The 13,340-nt window shown below is 38.2% G+C and overlaps 1 protein-coding gene across 2 annotated transcripts in view; it reads left to right on the top strand.

The window, feature by feature from the left end:
• The window catches only part of ctnnal1 (catenin (cadherin-associated protein), alpha-like 1), a 57,057-nt gene that overhangs the window by 22,164 nt on the left and 21,553 nt on the right, over positions 1-13,340 (top strand). For both annotated transcript variants that reach the window (XM_051871942.1, XM_051871941.1), the window contains exon 2: positions 7,567-7,756. In XM_051871942.1, coding sequence (XP_051727902.1) covers positions 7,567-7,756 — 190 coding nt within the window. The remainder of the gene's footprint in view (positions 1-7,566; positions 7,757-13,340) is intronic.

Genomic DNA, 13,340 nt, shown 5'->3' with positions numbered 1-13,340 from the left:
ACCTGGCACTTGCTACCTGTTCTACTATCTCGTCCTAATTATCTGTCTCTGTCTTATTGGATTCCAACCAGAGAACCTAATGTACTTTCATCTAGCCAATAGCAATGCTCATTTCATCATGACATCATCTCTTCCCTTGTGTAAAACTTTGCATCAGGTAATCCCACATAAAGCTCAAGGACATTGAGGCCTGAATACATTTCCAAAAGCACAATAATTATGTAAAAAATCTAAACCTGAATAAATAATCAAACTGAAAGATTTAATGGTGTAGATGTAAATTTCACTCTAGAAGGGACATTTAAATCAGCCTGTACTGGTAGGAATGATTGAATATTTTTTTAACTTTGGTACTGTCAGCATTTAATAGAGACCATCATTGAAATTCATCAAAAATCATGGATAATGAATTCATCAGTGTCTGATGAATGTTTAATTACTGTTTGTTTAAACAGCTTTTGCCCCATTGTATAATTGAGTGAGCTGTCATAATGTCACCATGTGTTTTTGGTACAAATATGTTTTTATAATCAATGAGAGTCACATGGATACTTTCAGAGCATGACAAGCTCTGTTATCATTTCTTAGTTTTTTATAATTTTACCACTTTTATCTTTGATCTTCTTTCTGTACTTTAACCCAGCATGTGATTGAAAGAGAGTGTGATGGAGCTTTCTCCACAGGTACGGCTCTTGAAATTAAAAGGATCTCTTTGATCTTTCACTTTGATAGACTGTGATGAAATGGAATGCATTTTGTTTTTCCCAGTAAATGTTTTTTTGGCAGCAGAACTGTGTAATTTGTGGCAAAGTGCAATAACATTTTATGTCATGTCATGCCATTGCGATATCCCATTTCAGTCTTTTATTTAAACGATATTCGTCACCCTTAAATAAGGGTTGAGCTCCTTCCTACAAGGGCAACCACTTGTATGTTTTAGTGTAGTTAGACTGGACACAAACAGGCATGTAAGACTGTTATTGAACATTGAATGCATTAAGTTCAGTGTATTTGTTTTATAGTCTATTTCAAAAAGTAATTTAATATAAAGCTTGTTGATATTATAATCCATCTGCCATTGTTTGGCATATACCTACAATTCATGTTGTGCAGTGAATTATCAAGGCTGTTTTTCATTCAGGGTTTAGTCATCTCTCTGCACCCATCAACGTGTATGCTTTTCATAGTAACTAAATCTTGCTTTGCTCAAGATGTCTTTCCAGAGTGATTTGTTTTATGAGGGTGATAAGATGCATATGAAACATTAGCAAACATCTAACAGAAAATGAAATTGTCTCTTTAAAGAAATGAAATGTGATAGATGTATAGGGTGCTTGAGAACAGCTGTCATATGCACCTGATGTCAACATAAAGTCTGATTGCCCTTCATGTCTCCTTTTATAATGGTGCAGCTTTTTTGACTCCCCAGTAATATTTTATCAAATCAGGCTTTGCAATGCCAACACCTAGAAAGTGGCGTTGCTGATGTCTGATATAATTGAGCTCAAAGTCTCATAATGAGTCCAAAAATAAGATACAGAATTTCTGAAACCGGAAACCTGAAAGTAACCTGAAAATTTTGGGGCATTTTAAGCCTTTAGTTGAGTTGAGATAGGAAGTGACAGGAGGGGGAACAGGATCCGAAAAGAACCTCAAGCCACGGCTTGAACTCAGGTCACCCGAAACACTGCTGCATGATATGTCAGAGTGCTGCCCACAAGGCTAAGGCTCTGAGATAAACTGTACATTTTAGGAATTTGAAATTTTTTTAAATGAAATAAGAAATATTTAAGGTTATCGGAGCTGATAGCCTTGAGTGCGACCTGAGTTCAAGTCCCGGCTCGTGGACCTTTCCTGATTCCGTCCTCCTGTCTTCCACTTCACTTTCTGACATTTCTCTGTACTATTCTATCTCAATCAAGGCAAAAATAAATCTTAAATAAATAAATCTTAAACCAAAAATAAATCTTAAATAAATAAATCTTAAACCAAAAATAAATCTTAAAATAAGGGGAAGGCTTGTGGGTTGTTCACGGACAGCAGTGGTGAGAATTTACCAACAGTGGTCTAAGAAGTGACAAACCACAAATCGGTTACAGAGATTTAGGTGTCTAGGGGTTCAAGGGCAACGAAGGCTATCCCGTCTGGTCTGAACCGATAGAAGGCCTACTATGGTATGCGTCACAGAAAATTGTAATGATGGTTATTTAGGAATTTGTCATAACACACAGTGCATTGCACTCTGCTGTGTATGGGACTGCATAGCCACAGGCTGGTCAGAGTGCCTACAATGACCCCTGTCCACCATAGAGTGCACCTACAATGGGAATGCAAGCATCAGAACTGGACTTTGGAGCAGCGGACGAAGTTCGTCTGATCCAATGAGTCTTGTTTTCCTTTACATCATGTGGATAAGTGTACATGTGTGCCGTTTATCTGGGGATGTGATGGCACCAAGATGCACTGTGGGATGACAACAGTTGGCAGAGGGAGTGTGGTGCTCTGAGCAATGTTCTGCTGGGAAACCCTGGGTCTGGCCATTCATGTGGATGTAAATTTGACACATGCCACCATTGTTGTAAACCAGGTACACCCCTTCATGGCAATGGTATTGTTCAGGAATGGTTTGAGAAAAATATAATGTTCAAGTTCAAGGTGTTGCCCTGGCCTACAAATTCCCCAGATCTGATTGGACCAACAAATTCGATCCACAGCAGCTCCACTTTGCTTAGAGGACTTGAAGGATCTACTGGTAATGTCTTGGTGCCAGATACCACAAGACACCTTCAGAAGTCTTGTAGAGTCCATGCCTTGGCTGATCGGAGCTGTTTGGTGGCACATGGATGACCAACAGAATATTAGGCAGGTGGTCATAATGTTTTAACTTGTCTGTGAATATAAATCTTATTTAGAGTATATATACTGGATATTCTCAATTTTTACATGCATGCTCAAGTTCAGACTGTTGATTGACTATGCTGATAATCTCAAATTGGTCAAATATCAACTGTTTTAATTAGCTTGGCCAATATATTGTTCTTTTACTACAGCCCAGACACAGAAAAGGCACAATCACATTGCCATTTTTTGTGAGCACTCACTCTTACAAATCAGTATAAAGCCTAATTTTTGAGACCTATCTGTACTTTTCCGTTTTCTTTATAAACCCAATCTAACAGGAAGCATGGGAGATTTGTGCAGGCATTTCCAGCTTTTGTCCAATAGCTTGATCTGTAATGAAATACTGGCCCTTAGAGAAATATATTTTTTTGTTGGAGCAATCGAGAGCCGGGCCACTGGTGGCGTGTTTTGTGCTGAAGCAGACCACACTGTGTGCATAATGATCAAAAGTTTTAGTTTTCTAACATCATTTCAGCTGGCTTGACATTGTCGTCAGGTAAAAAAATCACGCTGAATTGATTTACAGCTTCCTGTTTTGGGTTTGTTTAGCACATTGTGTAATTTATGAGCACACACTGTATAATGTCTTTGAAAGGCAGTTCACATGAGTGACTTCACTTTAGTTGAACAAATCTAAAGCCCCATACTGTGTTTGTTCAACTCGTTCAAGTTTTAGAAAATAATTTCAACGAGCAAGTTTTGAGCTTTATCTTTGCACAAGATAAAAATAGCCTTCTGGGCTCTGGCTCAGTCAACACTGCCAGAGGCATTTAGACAGAAGCGATTGCTGTGCTGTGTCCCAGTGTTGAATCAGTGTGTTTTTGTTATGCAGCCTCTTTTCTGTTGACATAGCCTGAGTGGGCCATGTGCTAATCCAGCAACAGGAAGTTATGAGTGCCACCACCCTCTCCCTCTGACACATAAAAATACACATGGTGTTGGTCTCTTACTCTCTCTCACTTTCACTCAGCCTGTGCTTCTCACTCAAAGACACCAGAGATGCCAATGCTTTAAAAAGTTTGTGTGCATAGATCTTAAGACCTTTCTCATGTTTCTATGGTCTGACTTCAGTGAGTAAGACTAGAGCCGGTCTCGGGTCAGTGTCTCACTCTGGAGCGTTGCCACTGCTGAAGGACGTACGAGTGTCACCACAACATTACCTTTACTGAGCCCATGCTGGATTCACACACACATTCACACACTGACTCACACACTCCCTCACTCATTTACTCACATTGCAGTGGCCTGCCAACATTTCCATCAGCAAAATTAAGGGTGGACAATAGGACCAAATCTGTAGGCGGTATGAGTAATTATATACTGTGATATATACACTACCGTTCAAAAGTTTGGGGTCAGTAAGATTTGTTTTTAAAGGGGTCCTTGATTATGATTTTACTTTTTTAACTTTAGTTAGTGTGTAATGTTGCTGTTTGAGCATATACAACATCTGCAAAGTTATGATGCTCAAATTTCTGTAAATTTCTTTTACAGAAATTGCTTTTTAAGGACTACAACAAACGGCTGGTTGGGACTACAACCAGCTTCTCCCGGGCTGGTGACATAATAAACCCCAAAATTTAGATAAACACTGCCCCCGGGAACACCCAACAAAGTGGGTCAGGCCATTTTGGGCTGCTTTAGAGAAGAGGAGGAGTTGTTGTAGTAGAGTGTTGTTACCATGCCGTCATTTTACGCTGGACTGCTTCACAAACAAAGGTCAATTCAGTGCTGGATTTGCACAAAAGATTAACATGACGGCACATGCTAGTCGATGAGTTGAATCAACTCCACAGCAACTACATAAATTTATCTACTAACCTTTCAGAAACTTCCAGATGAATTCTAAAATTTGTAACTTCTTCCTGAGTCTCTCCATCAGTGTCTGACTCCGGTTTGAACAATGCAAGGCTGAACACCGTTACTGACAATTGTCATTTTGGCTGTGTGAGATTCTCCAGCTTTGTTGTTGTTGAGTATCTGAAGCGTGAGCTGTTAAAGCTCCGCCCTCTTTTGGAAAGCAGGCCGGGAGCAGCAGCTCATTTGCATTTAAAGGGACACACAAAAATGCTGTGTTTTTGCTCATACCCAAATAGGGGCAAATTTGACAAGCTACAATGAATGATCTGTGGGGTATTTTGAGCTGAAACTTCAGACACATTCTGGGGACACCAGAGACTTATATTACATCTTGTAAAAGGGTCATTATAGGTCCCCTTCAAATGAATACTGGGATGCATTAAATTTATTTAAAAGTGTAAATACATTATAATGCTACAAAAGATTTCCATTTTTAATAGATGCTTCATGCAAAAAAAGGCTTTATTAAAGAGTCGTAAAAAAAAAAAAAAAATGTTTTCAACATTGATAATAATAAGAAATGTTTCTTGAGCAGCAAATCAGCCTATTAGAATGATTTCTGAATGATCATGTGACACTGAAGACTGTAGTAATGGCTGCTGAAGATTCATCTTTGCCATTACAGAAAATTACCATTTGATAATTTTTTCTTTTCATTGCATGACATATACCATCATACTGCCTAAGCCAAAGATTGGGAGATAAACATCTTGTAAACATTATTTGTGGTGCTTTTCCAGAACTGTTGACATAGTGTCAACTTTGAACCATTCAACCCTCCATTGTTCACAGCCCCCCCACACCCTTATCCTCCAACTGCATTTTTTCCCTCCTCAGGGAACGTTTCATTTTTCTCCATCTATGACTCATGGATGGCCCTCGGATTGTTGGCAGGATGGCTCGTAGCCGTCTAATATCAGCGCAAAAGCAGTGAGGCAGGGACAGGGCCCTTTATCTCTCAGTCACCCAAGCCATCTTCAGGGAGATGTGTCAGAGACAGACCGAGTGCCGGACCACAGGATGACGTAGTAACACCTCCCACTCGATTTATCACTCTCCCCTTCTGTCTGTGGGTGTCGACATATGACTGCATAGAAATGATTCAAAGAACTCCCTCAGAATGACAAATTATAACAGCATAAAGCAAAATGAACAGAGTAGGGCCATGTTTTACACTTTTGCACCACTTTATTACTTTCCCCATAAGTCCATATGTGATAAAAGTTGATGTTTCTTGTCATCATCATGATTTTTCCTCCATCTCCCTGACCCAAATTAAACAGGCTGTTTTTGCTGCTGTACTTTTAAGACCTCAATATGTAAATGACCTCTATTATGACTAGCTAAAACGAGTTTGCATAAGTAGAGGTTTTTAATAGGGCTGGGACAATAAATCGATGCATCGTGAATCGAGAAATTATTCCGGATCAATTCTGAGATTTTCCGAATGCATCTTGATTCTTTTTCGAATCGATTCTGAGCTTAGTTTTTAACAGCAGATGGCACTGCGTGCTTTAGAAACAGCCGTACTCTGCTTGCTCTCACACCACTTGAACCTTCTATAAAATAATCATTCATAAAGTTTTAAAAGGTTGAAGCGAATTACAAGAGTGTTTGCAGCGGGCTGTTTACTTTAATCTCGCGTCATAAAAGCATTCTCAGGTGCAAGTACTTTCTTAGACTCAGCCGAACGCACGAGCGCTCTTCTTCGTGAGCGTTTGAACATGTGGTTAAAAACTAGCCTAGAGCACCATCTGCTGTTAAAAACTACGCTCAGAATCAATTCGAGAGAGAATCGCAATGCATTCGGAAAATCTCAGAATCGATCCACGAATCGAGATGAATCGATTTATTGTCACAGGCCTAGTTTTTTAACTTCCTAATGTTGAAATTCTTTAGGTTAAGATTCTATATGTGTAAACTTGGGTGATTATTCATTGTGTTGATTTCTGAATGACCCCTTTTTGCTGCTTAGTTGTAAATTGTCTGGGTGGTCGGTCTACATAGTACATTACACCACCTCTTTTACTGCAAAACAGCAAGACAAATCCTGTTTTCTATGATACGGCCCCTTTAAGTGAATTCAGAAAAGATAGATGGATGATGCCAAACGTCAAACCCCAGATGACTCACTTGTGAGGAATGTAAATATGAAGTGTTAGAAATTCATTCATCATTCACCATGCATGCTAAAGTACACGCTGCTGAGTGGGAGAAATCTGTCACTGATTACGTGCCGTTCTCAGGCAAAATACGAAATATTGTGAAGGACGTTCAAAATACAGAGGAAGATTTTAGTATTTGCTTCCTTTTTTAACATGTCATATTGCTGTTAACTGGTTGGCGGTAGCACATGTAGGCTTCTGTTTGCTCCATGCGGCCCGTTGTAGAGTATTATTCTCAGGCTCTGGTGTTGTTCATGCTCCCTGCTGTTGTACTCCAATTAAATGTTTCCTTTAGCAGGCCACCTGCCATTACCCATCAGCAGGAGGTGAGGGATTTCAGCTCTTGAGAGCGGAAATTGTAAAGGGCTCTGAGTAAATGATTGATGAAGTCAATCCTGATGCAGACAGAAGACCATAGCTTTGAATGTATCTGAAATGGTGAGAGCAAGTGATGTTAAATGTAGGGTGATGAAGAGGATTACGAGGAGGGAGTCGTTCTCACCTCTCTTTCACTGCCATTCACTTTCATTCTTTTACTCTTTGTTATCCTTTCCTCTCTTCATTGTGCATGCATTGTACACTACTGTTCAACAGTCTTGTGACTTTTTTTTTTTTTTTTTTTTTTTTTGTCTCATTCCAGATTACCACACTGATCAATCACAAAGACAAGCTCAAGAAGACGGAGAAGACTTTACGGGCCATCCAGAGAGTGGGGCAGGCGGTCAGTGTTGCAGTTAGCCGTTTTGTGGCAGTGGGTGAAGCCATTGCAGTGGAGAATGAAGACTTGAAGGATGAGATGGGACTGGCTTGCTTTGAGGCTCGGAGAGCAGGTCGGTCTGACACTACTCAACTGGAAGAGCAATGACACATAAGTAGAGTTACCAGGCAACGAGGAACAGGAAATGGACAGCTGGGTTAAACATAGTGTAACTTATCAACAAGCTCAGGACTGCCTGTCAGGGTTGTGAACCATGCAGAATTGATTTTAAATTAATTGATGTAGCAACAGGATGCAGAAAAGCATTTCCAATTTGTATTTAAGGAAGTATAATTAAAATGGAATAACATTCAGAGACATTCATATAACAGCTTTTCTAATCATACACACAACATATGAGGTACTACAAGAAACATTATATCATATTAATAATTAGTCTTTGAATACCACCTATATAAATGTGTTTTTCATACGCTACCATTTGTGACCCTGGACCACAAAACCAGTCATAAGTGACAATATATATTTGAAGCAACAGCCAACAAAACATTGTATGGGTCAAAATTATAAATTTTTCTTTTATGCCAAAAATCATTAGGACATTAGTAAAGGTCATGTTCCATGAAGATATTTTGTAAATTTCCTGCCGTAAATATATAAAAAATGTATTTTTGTGCGTAGATATGCATTGCTAAGGACTTCATTTGGACAAATTTAAAGGCGATTTTCTCAATATTTTGATTTTTTTGCACCCTCAGATTCCAGATTTTCAAATAGTTGTATCTTGGCCAAATATTGTCCTAACAAACCATACATCAATGGAAAGCTTATTTATTCATCTTTCAGGTGATGTATAAATCTCAATTTCAAAAAATTGACCCTTATGACTGGTTTTGTGGTCCTCGGTCACATTTGTGGTTGGTAAGAACTTTTTTTTGAAAGAAGTCTCTTATGCAGTGATATTGTGAAATAATATTACAGCTTAAAATAACTGTTTTCTGTTTTAAAATGTCATTAATTCCTGTGATGGCAAAGCTGAATTTTCATCATCATTACTACAGTCTTCAGATCCTTCAGAAATCATTCTAATGTGCTAATTTGCTGCTCAGGAAACATTTCTTATTATCATCAATCTTAAAAACAGTTGCTGTTTAATATTTTTATGTAAACCATGATAATTTTTTTAAGGGTTCTTTGAATGTTAATCATAACATTTATCTTTATTTTAATGAACTTTTAATGGACTGACCTCAAACTTAACTTATGTTTCATATAAAAACTGTGTTGGACTAATTAAATTTCAGTCTATCCAATTCAAATTCCATTTCAACATTCTGTGGGATGTAGCCAATTGAAATCAAATTCCAATTGTGTGATGAAAAGTTAACCTATCATGTTTTATTATGAGCTGAAATTAATATACATGGATTAAATTAATTTGCATAATGTGTAATATATTTAGAGCCTATAATTTGATTAAAATGGGGCTTTCACATCCTTATGAATGCAGCTGTTTTGAGAACCAAATGCAGCATTTCCTAGGCCTCATTCCTTTGTGCAATGCCTGAATCTGTTTGTGCATGTGAAAGGGAGAGTGCTGCAGTTTCTCTCCTATTAAACTCTCTATGTCCCATCTGTCTCTGAAGAGTTAGCCTAAAAATACCGCACAAATGCGCGTTTCCATATCTCATTCGTGATGAAGTGTTGCTGTGCTTGCTCTTAGAATAACCAACATGAGCACTAAGAGATTTGATCTGTTCTGACAGTTTAAAGAGGTTTACAAAGTCAAGCAGCTGCTGCTATAAAATAAATAAGGTTTCTTATAAAGGCTAGATGATTCTGAGAATTACTTATTTCTGCATGAACTTATTTAACAGACTAATACCCCATAAATTAATGTAGCGATATTTGGAGATCGTCTTAATTTTAACAAAATATCTGTTCTTTTATCAAACCTAAAACTTATTATTTTTTTTTTTTTTAATGGTTTGCTTTAAAAGTTTTTGTGCTATATTTCAGTGAAATAAATTCCACTTGGTCTGATATTTTGCAAGTCCAAATAATTTTTGGTACGACTGTATATTTAGTAGCTAAACAAGTGCTGTGTCAATCAATGTGTTGCGGTTTACATTTGTCCCTCCGGTCTGAAATAATAGGAGCTCTGTTCTGTATCTATAAATACAGATAGTTGGTGGTCTCTCCCACCTCCCTTCCCATACCTCCCAGGGCAAAAGACTTGCAACAACACTGGAATTAGATTGGCTTCAAGTTAGTTATCAGACTCCCCACAGTGTTTGAACGCTCACCCACGCATTTAATCCTCCTGATTATTACACGGGCCGCCCATGTGTGACGGGCAAAAGTTTAGCCCAAAACACATTGAGGCAGGTGGGGAAAAAAGTAGACTTGTCTCAGGAGAATTAATCAGATGTTAAAACTGGCGAATTTTTTCTTTTTGGACTTTAGCATAAGTAAAGTAGTTCCGCTGAGGCATGAGAGCACATCATCTGAAGGAGATGAAAGAGAGCTTGAAAAGGGGAAGCCCTGATTTGAGAAATGACCTGTGACTTTGTGTGTAACCACGAATGTGACACAGTGGTCTGCACCTCTTTAAATCCAGGAGTCTTTTGGATGATGTAGAGATTACATTGCTGTGATTTGCTTTCATCGTCTGTGTGGTTTTAAAGTTCCAGTGTGGCTGTTTCTTCAACTATGGACACTTTTGGCCTCATGTACTTTTTTTTGCAAAAATAAAACTAGTTTGCCTTACTAAGAATTTCCAAGAGCTGTTGTACGTTAAAGGGATAGTTCACCCAAAAATGAAAATTCTGTCATTAATTACTCACCCTCATGTCGTTCCAAACCCGTAAGACTTTCGTTCATCTTCAAAACACAAATGAAAATCTTTTTAATGAAATCTGAGAGCTTTCTGTATCTCCATTGACAGCATATGCTACTACCACTTTCAAGCCCCAGAAAGGTAGTAAAGACATCATTAAAGTAATCCATGTGACTTCAGTGGTTTGACCGCAATTTTATGAAGTGTCACGACTCACGAGTGCTGTGTTTGAGCAAAAAAACCCCATAATTTACCACTTTATTTACAAAATATTCTCCAACGTGTGTTCACCAAACGCATGCGTGTTGTGTTGACGCGAGAGCAGACTTTGTTGTGTGAGCGTGTGTTGGAGATTAATATTTTGTAAATAAAGTGGTAAATTGTTTTTCTTTTGTGCAAACAACCCACTCATGTCGCTTCATAAAATATAGGTTAAACCACTAAAGTCACATGGATTACTTTAATGATGTCTTTACTACCTTTCTGGGGCTTGAAAGTGGTAGTTGCGTAGACAGTCAATGGAGGGACAGAAAGCTTTCAGATTTCATTAAAAATATCTTCATTTGGGTTCCGAAAATGAACGAAAGTCTTACCGGTTTGGAACGACATAAGGGTGAGTAAATGATGACAGAATTTTCATTTTTGGGTGAACTAACACTGTCAACAAAGAGGTTTCAATCACTTTCTTCTCAAAGTTTTCTTAACCTTAAGGTTGGGAACTCTAGATAAAGTTTTGCTGAGAATGCATTATTTCTCTTTGTCTTGCTGCTCAGGGACCTCTCAGCCTTATTATAGACCGATAGACAGCTGCTTTTGAGCTACGACTTGATACTATAGTACTTCGAAATAATGAAGTGCATTCAGAAGCAGATGCATGCTAAAGACGATGTCTTTAAAGGGCATCGGTGCAGAGATCTCAGTGTTTCACCCTCTATGCAAGCTGAACGCCTGAGGCCATGGTCTCTTTAAAGCAGGAAACTCTCTGTAAGGAGCTGGCTGAAAATGCCAGCCGCTCAGGACAGCACCACGTCTCTGGTGCCGCTCAAGGGATTCAGCTATAAGCTTCCACAAAGACTCTGCTTCAAAGCTCAGGAAAGACACAGAGCTAGTGAACAATCCCCTCCAGAAACAAGAATGTTTCAGTATGGCCGCTGCTAAACAAGAGACGAAAACCAACAAAGTAGGAAATGTGGGCATTGTGCCCAGTCAGATGAATATAAATAGGTGTGGACAAACTGGCAAAGTAATTTGCCCAACAATACAGCGTTCTGCACAAGGCACCTTGATTGTTAAAACCACTGTGGGATTTAACAAAGAAAAGCTGTCGGATGCAATCAGAATGGTGTCTTCAGATGGACAGATTTGTCATTGAACATCCAACAGAGCTGTTTCCCTTCAGAAATTACTCTCATTTCTATGTCTAAAACCTCTCCTTATATTTCTCACCCTCTTTCTCTTTTCACTTTTCAACGTGTCAGTCTTTCCGTCTCTCAGAATAACACTGCTTTATTGAGGCATGAGGCAGGGAACTGCACTCAAGCGTCCTTTCAGCACGTTCCAACTGGGACATGACATCCAGTCCCTGCCACCCTGCCCAAAAATAAGCCAGTATAGCATTTGTGTCTGGACAGGGTTGTGCTACTGAGCGCTCACTGAGATAAGTGAGATGTTTATTGAGGTTTTAAAAAGTGACCACCCGATGTGATGGATTGCTTTGTAAATAATGAAATGGTCTGTGACTTAATGTCTTAATGTGCTTATTGAAATTGCATTTATTCAGAGGAGTGACAGTTTTATGAATGCTTGTTGGTTTATCTATAAGGGATGAGAATACATGTTATGCATGTGTTTTATTTTTACATGACCTTAAATGTTTCTCACAAGCCAGTTTACAGTTCCAGTGCTGGTGAGGATTTATATACAATGGCCTCAGTGGCTTTCATAAATTTTAAAGTGTCCCAAAAGTGTCCAAATTCTTTTTGTGGCCTATTCTAGCTATATTTTGGGGACAAATTTGTTAAAAAGCTCCTTTTCTGGATGTCCTCTAAAGGAAAATGGTTCATTATTATTATTATTTTTTATTTATTTTTTTGCCACACTATTATTTTTGCCTCAATAAACTCCTAATTAGTGCTTATTAATACTTAGTAAGGTAGTTGTTAGGTTTAGGTATTGGGTAGGATTAAGGGATGGGTAACACTTTAGTTTAGGGTCCCATTCTCACTATTAACTAGTTGCTTATTAGCATGCATATTACTAGGATATTGGCTGTTTATTAGTACCTATAAAGCACATATTAATGCCTTATTCTGCATGACCATATTCTACATCCCTTATTCCTACCCAATACCTAAACTTAACAACTACCTTACTATCTATTAATAAGCAGTAATTAGGAGTTTATTGAGGGAAAAGTCATAGTCAATGGTTAGTAAATAGTGAGAATTGGACCCTAAACTAAAGTGTGACCCTTTTTATTTATTTATATATAATATAAATATATATATATATTCTAAAACTGTTCTAGTTTCCTGTTTCTTTTGTTTGGCTTAGTATAGTAATTTTACCTATTAATCAAAGAATCCTTAAATGAATCATGGTTTCTACAAAAATGTTACAAGCAGCTCAACTGTTTTCAATATTGATAATAAGAAGAAATGCTTCTTGAGCACCAAAGCAGCATATTAGAATGAATTCTGAAGGATCATGTGACAGTGAAGACTGGAGTGATGATGCTGAAAATTCAGCTTTTCATGTTGCACTTGTAGTTACTCCTAGCTCAAGTGAGTAGAGCCCACCCTCAAGTCTGTATAATGTAATAGAGAAAATATGATATTTTCAATGGCTCTAGATTTTG

The sequence above is a fragment of the Ctenopharyngodon idella genome, chromosome 19 (assembly GCF_019924925.1).
Source record: "Ctenopharyngodon idella isolate HZGC_01 chromosome 19, HZGC01, whole genome shotgun sequence".
In the NCBI taxonomy this organism is placed as follows: domain Eukaryota; kingdom Metazoa; phylum Chordata; class Actinopteri; order Cypriniformes; family Xenocyprididae; genus Ctenopharyngodon; species Ctenopharyngodon idella.
This window is presented reverse-complemented; position numbering and strand designations above follow the sequence as displayed.